The 11370-nt window shown below is 34.0% G+C and overlaps 1 protein-coding gene across 3 annotated transcripts; it reads left to right on the top strand.

The window, feature by feature from the left end:
- Nucleotides 1-6906: 6906 nt before the first annotated feature.
- On the top strand, nucleotides 6907-10920 carry LOC121250131 (F-box protein At5g39450). Of its 3 annotated transcripts, none has more exons than XM_041149073.1 (2): nucleotides 6907-9464; nucleotides 10214-10731. In XM_041149073.1, exons 1-2 carry the CDS (start codon nucleotides 7603-7605, stop codon nucleotides 10236-10238), a joined length of 1887 nt encoding a protein of 628 aa, XP_041005007.1. In that variant the 5' UTR covers nucleotides 6907-7602; the 3' UTR covers nucleotides 10239-10731. The 3 variants fall into 3 exon arrangements, with proteins under 3 accessions (XP_041005007.1, XP_041005006.1, XP_041005005.1); XM_041149072.1 differs by having other exon boundaries at nucleotides 9993-10731; XM_041149071.1 differs by lacking the exon at nucleotides 10214-10731 and adding an exon at nucleotides 10820-10920 and having other exon boundaries at nucleotides 6909-9464.
- Nucleotides 10921-11370: the final 450 nt, after the last annotated feature.

The following is an 11370-nucleotide window of genomic DNA, read 5'->3' as shown; positions in this document are numbered from 1 at the left end:
GTGTACCCTTTGATTACAGGAAAACTCTATTATGCCGTCCAAATCATACCGCTTGGTTTGACCGCTCGGGTTTTTTTTTTTTTTACCGAATGATGAAGAAAATGATTTTAAATGTATTGATGTATTTTTTTATTTTTTAAAAATATTTAAATATATTAAAAAAATGTGAATAGAAAAAAAAATTAGTTTTACAATTAACGGTAATACCGAGTGATGTTACTCGGGCAACAGAGTAGCACTACTCTTGATTATATGTTTATTTTGTAATATCAATCATTTAAGTGAAAGAAAAATACTTAAAATATATCATGTAAATAAAATATAAGATAAAAATAATAATATTTCTCTAAATTAAAAATAAAGTAAGAGCACTCTCATTGGATTAGCTAAAAGTTAAATCCAATGAGTATTTAACTATTAGGGAGCAAAATATGCTCACATTGGATTAGCCAAATTCTAAATATTTAGAATTTAGCTATGATGACTTTCAAAAGTTTTTCTAAATTTAAATGTTACTGTACATACATCAAATATATTTTATTAATTATTTCTCTCTCCCTTTCTTTCTATCACGTATTTTATCACAATTGATATATTAATTTGAGTTAGTGATATATTAATTAATAAGAATATGATTATTAATTAATATATAATAGGTAGAATAATAAAATATGATAAAATAAAATAAATTAATAATTAAAAAAATTAAATATTTTTGAAATTATTAGTTATTTATTATTATATAATGAATAAATGTATAATCTAATGTGAAGATTTGATGTGAATAACTAAAATCAAATTCATCTTATATTATTTTATTATTATATAATGAAAAAATAGATATTCCAATGTGGAGATTTATGTGAATGAAATAGTTAAAAGTCGAATTTCTCTTATATTCATAAAAAATATCTTTTAACTTTAATTAATCCAATAAGAGTACTCTAATATAAGGATATTACCTCTCTCGTGATTGTTGCATCATTTAGAATTAACGCATAAAAATCTTCCATTTTGAACTTTTCACGATCCTGATTAGGATCAATATTTCACTTGAAAATAAATAGAGCTCCATAATATTAATAAATAAATAAATAAAAAGAATTACATAAGGATATTACATTTTGTGATTCTTGCTTCAATAAGAGATAGTGCATAAAAAAACCCTCCTTTTTTTTTTTTTATATATATGACGGAGAGGATGAAAAATAATTGGAGAGAAATGGTTATAATGGTAGACAAATAGCATAAATTCAAATTTCCTATCCACATTCATTCCCTTCCCACCTTTGTGTAGAGCCTACCATATCAATCTATCTAAGTAAGTAAGATATTTGGTGGGGTTGAGTAAAAAAGATCTTTAGTGGGGCGGCTACTGCACCCACCGTTTGTATACGGCAGAAAAACGTACCTGTCTCCAGCCGTCTATCCAAAGGATCCTAAGCTCAACACCTGCCCACCACGTCCTTGTTCGGTTTTAGCTTTTATTTTTATTTTTAATTTTTTTGCAGCAGACTAAAGGTTAGGGGCGTAATCGGTTCAATCCGATTTGGTCTGGAGAGTTCACAGACCAAAAATTTTGGTCCATAATTTTTTCAGACCGATTGTCTCTAAGGACTAGATCGAACCGAATCGGATTGTTAGCTATCAGTTTGGTCGGTCCAATCAGTCCGATTTGGTCCATATGAGTTAAAAATATTTTTTTCCTCTTTTCTTTTCTTGAAAAATTAATTAATACAAAAAATTAATTAAATTAGTAAAAATAAAATTAAGTAAACTCTTTAATATAGATTATGTAACTAATTCATTTAAAAAATAATTAATTATAATTATATCTATAATGTTAATAGTTACTAACTTAGTACTTTAATATTTACAATGGCCTATATTGAAATTTTAAAATTGAATACACGATTAATGAATATGAAATAATTTAATTGTCCACAGGTTATTTATGTTTACTTGCAACTTATGTATCTTAAAAAATCACCTAATTACTTTAATTCAATGTAAATAGTAAAATATGTATGTACATATGATAACATATATTACCATATGATTTATCATATGATATATTACTTAATCGATAAGCATATATTATTTTAATATTTTATATAGTCAATGATAATAAATTAGATAAAAATTACATAATTAACTTATACCTCTACTATATAAAATAATATTTTATATGTATAATATTTTAAAAATTTATAACAATCTAATTCGGTCGGTTTCAGTCCACAATTATGCACTTTTACTCGACCTTTACGCCAATTATATATATATATATATGAGTAATGTTAGATATAATCACGGAATGCGTAATCGCCTTATTTTTTTTTTAAAAAGTAGGATCTATTATTAAAAAATCAAAAACTCTATATACAGTCACTTTTATGTATTTCTTATGCATTTTACTAATATGATTGATTGCATCACTTTTTTTAATATAAAATAATTGTTTTAACAAATCATATCAACGAAGTGTATAAAAAATACACAGAAATGTCCGTATATAACAAAACACTTAAAAAGTAATACCTTTTGCTCCACTTAAGGTACTATTTCCGCATATTGGGCAGTGAGGTTGAGAAGAGTATAGGTCCATTACGTGCCTTGAGTGGAGCAAAAGAAATACGGAAATAGTACCAATGGCACTACCATGCAATTCTTTTTAAAAAAAAACTGCTTTGTCTTCCAAATTTATGGCTCAAGTTGACAGTTTGATATTTTTTTTTTTTTTACTTAATGATTAAAAAATTGATTTTAAATGTATTGAAGTATTTTTTTTTATTTTTTAAAATATTTAAATATATTAAAAAAATGTGAAAAAGAAAAAAAAAACTAAAAATAACATGCGGTCAACTTAATCGGACTACTCTGAGTGCGACTCTTATTTTGTTCCCTTTTGTCGGTCTCTTCATTTCCCTATTCTTAGATTGATATACGATTATATATATCAAGACCCAATGTGGAGTCCCCCTACGTACTTAATCGTTAAATTTGGCTTGGATTCGTTTCTAACATGATGATATTATAAGAGCTATTCTATTTTCGAGTCGATTCGTAAAGTATATCATTTATATTATCTAAATAATAAGATTTAATTTATAGTTCTCTTCTTTACTATAAATATTGTACATGTTGTTTTAATTTTGACATAAAAACACAAGGTTTTCGGTTGACTAATGACCCCATCGTTTAAGCCACGTGTATTGGTTACCACCATTTTTATAACTCCCTTTAAACAGAGGTGTTAAGTTGGTAAAAAAGAATTTCACAAAAATATAACTATTTTATAAATAAATAAATAAAAACTTTCAGTGAATGTATCACTCCTCTTCTAAAAATATCTTATAAATAAAATATAGTTGTAAAGAAAAGTTAGTAATCTTTTTCCGGTGACCGCTGCATGCAGTAATATCCTAAACTGCCGGACAGCCGTGGCTGTCAGGAAATGTCGTAAACAAACTTGCGAGTTGCGACCAATCTACAACGTGACAAAAGTTAAAAACATTGTTTTCTCCATCGCCATTCCCAATATCCCATGGCAATTTTACAGCGCACACTCAAATAAAAAACTTGAACATGGAAATTTAATAAAACAAGCCATGTTATTCACTAAGCAGAAAGAGAGAGAACCAAGAGGCAATGTTAAAAAACATGTGGGCGGCGTGTACACATGGGCGCGGCCGACCATTCATTTACATATGTTGAGGGAGGGATACCCACGTTCTCTTTGGCATTTGCAATACTTGAGAATCAAGTCACGTGTAATGTGCCTCTCAATTGTCTGGTGTGTGTGGAAGGTTATGGCTATGCTTAGGATTGATCCCCCCCACCCGCCAACTTTGCCATTAAATTCCATCCTTTGTTCTTAATGTAATACGGCTTTAAAACAATGGCCCGAGGTTGTCTTGGGCTTCGATTTGATGCTAAGTACGTACATTAAATGCTGAGTACTTCTACTTATAAGTTGGTGTCAAGGGAAAAACTTAGAATCGGTTGGGTGCCCTTCTCCACTTTATACCAGCCAATAGAATTTCACAATATAGGAGATTTAAGTATTTTATAGTGTATGCTAGTCTATTATATCATATCTCCTCTGTCTCTACCCTCTCAGTGCCCTCTCCTTTCTCCTCTCCCTTGTTCTTTCTAGTCCCCCATTTTTCCCTTTGTCTCTGACCTCATCCGCGCCATCCCCCTTCTCCTTTCTCCTCTATTTGTCCCGTTTTAAACTAAAATATGCACAAAAAAATTTTAAACTTGCTATGGCTATTAATGTGTAATTCTTGTGGTTGTACTCATATGCATGCAAATGCTTTTTGAAGAGTGCTTTTACCTCAAAGAAACGTCAGGGATTAAGATGTAGGTCCATTTTTAAATCATGTCCAAATTTTTGAATATGCTTTTGAATTCAGGTTAAGCATTTTGATATCCATGACTATTATTCTTGACATTCTGCAAGTTTAGTCATGTTTAGATAACCTTGTTCTATATCTCTCTCAGCATTCAAATAATGCGTGGGTGAGATTCACATCCACAGGCTTTCGAAAATCCCACAAAGGCATGCACACAACCTTTTAGGCTATTTCTTTTGCTGCAATGGCAGACTTTTTTGTTAAAAATTTGTGGAGTTCAAATATGAGTAACTCAACAATGGAGGCCACAACATCTCTCTCGACAATCTTGAGGACTCTGACAATCTGATTATGGTTGAGGAGAGCAATAATGAGAAGAGAAGGAGGGAGATAGAGGGGTTTTGAAGGAGATTGTTCTTCATAGGAGAGAGAAAACATATTTTAGTGAGAGAGACGAGAGGGGGGCAAGCCAACAGGGGTGGGGGAGGAACAAAGAGAAGGAGAGGGAAAGTGATTTTACATTTTTCACACAATCAACTGCATCGAATGTATTCTCTATTTTACTACACTCTATACATGGCACATTCTTATTCACTGGTGTAAAAGGAAGAATCACCCCCGACTGACTGGTAGGGTTTCCCTAGTTAACACACTGTTTATAACATGACAATATTTAATTTATAGGAGATTTTGAATTTTAAGTTTTTTTTTTTTTTTTTTTTTTGCAAATCAAAATTTGCAATGTCAATGATAAGGAGGGTTTACTTTATGCACCGACTTATAAATATAATTTTTCTTAAACGTTGTTTAAGATAAACTTTGCATGATCACTCACAGTTGGTGACACAATGTGAAGGATATATCACCACAGTTTGTATTAGATAATTTAAATGACTTTGTTGAGCAGATATCACTGAAGCCCATGGGGCTATAAGGCCCATGAAGCCCACTTAAACCCCAACCTAGTGAGGTCCAGCAAATTAAGAGAATCATGGGCCACTTGGTGGCAGGCAAATTATTAAAGGAGTCAATTAACTTCACTCAAAAGTATAGTAATGAACAGAATATCCTCCCAATATGTCCAAAAATCAGCTGAATAACTAGAGAACGGTTATAAGGGCGAATATCTAAAAGGGGAAGCACTTTTAAGTAAGAGGATTTTTTTTTTCCTTCTAGCCACTACATAATAAAAGAGAAATTATATGATTCATTAAATCTATTTTAGAAGAAAAATAATTTTACAATTTAACGTATCCTATAAAATCATATCAGTTTATAGATTTACTTTTATAGAATGGTGAAAATATTTTTTTAATAAAAATACTTTTTTTTTTTATAATCACTTAAATAAAAAATACTTGTGATTGCATGTATTTACATTAGTGATGTGGTTCGGATCAAAACGATAGTATGAATAGCATTAATGCTGGAAATATGAGCAGTAATTTCACTATTTGTGTACATGGGATTTGTAGAAGGAAGGACAATAGTTTGTCATTTCTATAATTTGTTATCCCTAAAAAGAGAATATGTTCAGGATGCTCGTGGGTGCACGAAACACGAGTGACTAAGAAATTGATTATTGTCACTTCCGATATAAAATTAATTTAATCACATACATTGGGGGAAAACAACGACAGTTTCTATACTGACATAAAAGGAAACATTTATTTTATTATTAAAATAATATGTACACCCACCACGAGACAATGTCTAACTCCAAATTTGAGGTATTAATGTTATACTTTCCCAATTGTTATAAAACAATTCCGACAAATTTAAATGATATAGTCTTAACAATATCAAAAGACTAAAAATAAACATGGATTTAAAAAACTAAAAAATGTGAACTGAAAATTTTATACACTACACTATCATCTTATTTTCATTTTATTAAGTAAGATATGATAGATTTATCACTATTAAATAATAATTTATTTAATATTTTTTATCATTTAATAGTAATGAATGTGCCATATCTTATTTAGTAAGATACGAATATAATATATAATATTACTCTAAAATGATATATGAATCAAATTTGATCGACCTAGTTTGGTGAGGCTCTTGAATTTTGAATATTTAAGCCTAGCTCAAAACGAGTACAACTGTAGAGAACAAGAGGAATTGAGAATTTTTTGCTGATATCATTTTGAGAACTGTTTTCGATTGTGAGCTTGGAATTTATTTTTATAAAATTAATTTATGGTTAAAATATTTATCTCTTTTATATTATGTATTACACCTTCTCTTCTTATATTTGTGATTTATTTTTAATTTTTTTAATTAAAAAAAAAAAGAAAAATTATGTTTAAATTAATAGCATCCAAGCAGTCCAATATTTTATTTAATTTTTTTTTTTTCAAAAAAAATTGTGGCTGTACCAGATGTCCACAGGCCAATCATGCAAGATAGATGGCCCGCTTAAGATAATAAGAAAACAAATGCTAAATTCCACAGAGTCTAAAGAACCCTTGGACTGCAGGATGAGAATAATGTGATGGCTTTTTGGACTTTTCGGCATCTTTCTCCCTCTCCTTTTCTCTCTTTCCATGTTTTTTAGGTAGGCTTGGCGGGGAGTATTTGGACTTTTGGGGCTTGGCTTCTACTTTAAGCTCAATATCTTTCAATATTGGTTGGCTGGCAGAGAGAGACGGACACGAGAGGGAGAGCAGACGACCCCACACTGATAATACCAAAGCTCTCTTCGACTCGTCTTCCTATTTCTTCTCCTCCGCCATTAATTATGCCTTTGAACTTCGATTGAGTGGTGTTGACTTGACCTCATCTCAGTTTCTCATTAGTCTCCACATTTTCACCCCCCGCCGGGTGAACTGTGACCTATCTCTCGAGTGTCGTCCATTGCAGGTCTGATGGATGGAACCGATTTGAGTTTTTTAGATTTTGGAACAAACCCAATTGAGTTTTGGAGAATCTTTGACAAACCTATTTCATATTTGGTCTGTATTACTTTGTTTATGCTTCTTAGAAGCAATGATTGAGGAGTCTGAGGCAAGCCCAGTTCGGTTCCAGGTCTGATTCTGTTCATTTTTTTCTTGCTGAATTAAAAATAAGAGTGGGTATCGAGGAGTTTCAATGCTTATTTCAATTCTGCTGATTGTCTGTTTTCTCTTCACCTAAAGATCTGGGATTGGGTTGTGCCTGTAGTGAATTATGCAATTTAGGCAGTGAAGAACATCGAACTCTGATCAAATATCCACCAATTGTTAGTCAAATTATAATGTTGTCTGAACCCTGTGGCTCGAGCTTTCTCCTTGCTCTGCCGGATGATGTGTTTGCCGTAGTATCCCGGTCCCTCTCGCCGGGGGATCTATGTAATCTCAGTTTATGCTGCCGGAGTCTGTGCGCCCTCGTGGCCTCTGAAAAGGTCTGGCTCACCCAATGTGAAATGATAGGGGTCGTGCCCCATAGAGACCTCATCGAGTGGCGAAAGGGTGTCTCGTCCTACGTGGCACTTTGCCGCTTCCTCATTTGTATTCATCCATTGATTGGAATTTGGGTTCATCAGAACCCCGAGCTTGGCAACGTGGTCTATGTCATGCCTGGTTTTGTTTCAGTTGTTGGATGCCGGATAATCCCACAAGAGCTTGGTCCATTAGGCATTGAGGATGGTCCCATCCTATGGGCGCCTGTGTTTGAAGTTCTTGGTAATTATGATGGTTCCGCCACATTTTTCCTCCATGGAAGGGAGAAGGGAAATGACTATTTTTATCCTGGTTCAGTCAAACCTATTGAGAGGACTTGCAATGTGCTATTGCTTGAGGTGGAGGCATTGCAAGAAGAAAATGAGGGTAAATTGTTGCATAGCAAGAGCTTTGCTCTCCATTCAGATAAGGATCTAAGAAAAGTTTGTAGGTCAAATATTGGAATTTCAAGGTCTCAAAGGGTGCTTGGACCGAATGAGGCGAAGTTGCCATTTGGTCGACTGGCTTTTTGTGATAGAAGAAAATTGCTGAATGTTGCTACCAGCCAAGTTCGTCAAAAGGTTCCGGATTCTGCAAATGGGCCACTATTTCCAGGGTTAAGAGATGATGAAGATAACTTTCAGAAAGATCTGGCATTCTTATTGGAACGGAGATCACTGCTTATCGAAATGTATAAGTTCGGTGGTCGTCAAATTGACTGGAAGGCAATTCCTGAACTGCCATCTGATCCTACCCAGTCGGAATTGAGCCAGATTAGAAAGAGTCTTGATCGTCCAAGTGGTTTTAGCAATTCCCTTAATTGCGATGATGATGGTCACGTACAATGTGCCAAGAGAAAAACTCTTCGTGGCTACTTTAAGAATAGCCTTAAACAGTTCCTGGGGAGGTCCAGCTCAATTAATGTTGGGAATGCAATTTCAAAGAATGGTTCTTCAAGCGGCGGGAATAAGCATGCACAACTTCATGAGTTTTTTACGTCAGGTGATGCAATAAGACTTGCATTACATGCATCCACTATCAAGTTATCTTCTTATCGAGCATGGCCAAACATGCATGAAAGTCGGTTTGCCCTCTACAAGTTGCCCATGCGAGCTCCAACTGCTGACCATGAATATGCTGGTTTATGGGGAGGGACTTTTGGTTGGCCTCCTGGGAGGCCTACAGAAGACAAACCTGGTAAGGCACTCTTCTTTCTACTGCTCTCTTATGAGGAGTCCCAAGGGCAGCGGCATCTTATCGCAACCAAAATATTGGAAGGCACCCACTACGTTCTGCATCCTAATGGCTCAGCAATGTTTATAGTGAATGTAGACGAGCCTTCACCGGATCCATTTCCTTTCGATTCCGATGTAGATTCTATTCCTGTGAATCTAAAGCATGCTTTTATGGGAGAGGGTATTGCAAATGGTTATGGATTCAGGTATCCCGGTGCAAAGCCCGGTTCCCTCTTTGCATTTCAAAATGGTCTTCTTGCCTTCATTTGGAAGGAAACCAGGGCAGTCTTGACCTTGCAGAGACTTGACTTGCAAGAGCTGCTGAAGAAGGGTGAACAAGTGCCTGCACTACCTCCAATCGCCAACTTTTCATATTTGACTCGGTCATACTCAAACGTGTTTGCAGGCTTCCCAAACAACTCAACTTGTTTGTCTTCACCAAGGTTTGGCTTTCCTCTTAGATGAATAATTATGTTGCGGACCTCTCATTTTATTTTATTTCTCTCTCAGTAATTGATATTGTCTTCTTGTCCAAGTATAGTTTTTTTATATAGAGTACTTGATCTCAAGAATCCTATTTTTTTCATGCAAAATTTGCTTCATGGTCCATAAAGCTTTTCATGGTGGTTACTTGTAAAAAAGGGCTTTTTCATGGTGGTTTCTCTTGAATATTCTTTTATATCCTAAAATGACGTGGACATATTCAATCACAAAGACTTGAGAAGGATTTTATGAGTAGCAGAGGTAGTATGGACATATACACAGTTGGCTTATGTAGTTAGACTTTTGACATGATGCAAGATCTTGAATTTGTGAAGGCTATACAAATCAGACTTTTTAGACAAACTTTAAAATTATATGCCGCAAATCACCTCTTTTTCAATGACAACTTCTCTGCTGCATCTTGCTACCTGTTGCCCCTTTCACTCTGATGATTTTCTTACTTACATGAATGGGATCTGCTGATGCAGGACCTCTGAGGACATATCTTCCTAATCTAGAGAGGATGAGTACTATTGTGGTACTAGTTGACCACTCGATATTATAAGTACTTAAAAGCAGTTTGTCTATTTCTAAAGTACACTTGTATGCTATTGTTGGGGTACTGAAAGGACAAAGTGGGTGTGGCTTTGTGTGGATGGGAATAGTTTTTTTTCTGAGCTCAAGCTAGGTTATCTTATCTTGACTGCAGGACGATTAGAGTCGGCTTTCCTTAAAGCTTCATCACTCACAAGCCTTACATTCTATCTTGATCTGTGTAGCCATAGTTGATGCAAGTTCACTTGGTAGGATTGAAATGCGAAGATGCTTGACAATTAATGAGTTAAAGAGTGGTGTGTGAAATTCAGAATTTTATTAGGGAAAATAAAAAGTTGTTACTGCTTATAGTTACACATATAAGATTTCTTAATTCTGGTTTGATGGTAAATTTTATTTTTTATTTTTGATTTTTTTTTTATATATTTCTTTGGAACAAGTTTTGGGAAGCTGGCAACAGTTTTTGTATCCATTTGAGAAACTGTTGACAATTTATTCGCGATATAGGTTAGAGTCTATAATTAAAGTAAATATTTCACTGCCTGGTGTTTTGTAATCACGTTTCCTGAATTTATCAAGAAATGATGTCCAATTATTCTGTTCCCTAGAGGCACTTGTTCAAATTTTTTTGAAAGTGCAGAAGGGTGCAGAAAGGCTCACAAGTTAAGATGATATCCTGCGCATATGCACCAATTCTCTATTTTTCAGTCCTCTACTACATCTCCTACCTCTGATTACTTCCTATCATTTCTAACAGAAGGTGTATGGGAAATAAAAGCAGGTAGATTATGAGAACAGAAGAGATCATAGTTTTGGTTCTGCTCTTGGATGCTAAACCTTGCTCAATCTTTGGGCTTTTGGGATAAAAGCAAATGGACTAGCTGAGTTATAAGTTTGAGTCTTTTGAGTTTGGTTTGAAGTTGTTGAGGCGAAGCTGTTCTGCTCAATTCGATTGATGCTACATTGATAATATCAAAATGTGATGTCATTTCCTGTTTCTCAAGTTACCAAATGAATGAGCACTCTTGAGGTATGGTGCCATATTTCCATTTGACAGGATAAAAATTATACTAGGACATTTGTGGGCATTAATTTACCGGACAAAGGATTTAAACGATGCTGTGCAGCCATGGCTCTGATTCATTGTATAGTCAGGCAAGTTTGAAGGCAAACCCCTACATTGAACTTGTTCATCTGTACTGCCTGTCATTTAGTGCTCCCCAATGTTGCCAAGTTCAGATTACATAAATATGGAGTCAATCTCCTATGTATTTATCTTAATCTTATTCTGATACGAAGTGCTCAGAGAGC

This window comes from Juglans microcarpa x Juglans regia, chromosome 2D, assembly GCF_004785595.1.
Source record: "Juglans microcarpa x Juglans regia isolate MS1-56 chromosome 2D, Jm3101_v1.0, whole genome shotgun sequence".
In the NCBI taxonomy this organism is placed as follows: domain Eukaryota; kingdom Viridiplantae; phylum Streptophyta; class Magnoliopsida; order Fagales; family Juglandaceae; genus Juglans; species Juglans microcarpa x Juglans regia.
Note: the sequence above shows the minus strand (reverse complement) of the source record. Positions and strands in the feature narration are given on the sequence as shown.

Bases quoted from the DNA above. Each gene is read 5' to 3' on its own strand.
- LOC121250131 (XM_041149071.1), top strand. From the start codon at position 7,603: ATGTTGTCTGAACCCTGTGGCTCGAGCTTTCTCCTTGCTCTGCCGGAT. The intron at 9,465-10,819 runs GTTTGGCTTTCC...TTCTAACAGAAG, and splicing joins ACTTGTTTGTCTTCACCAAG to GTGTATGGGAAATAAAAGCA.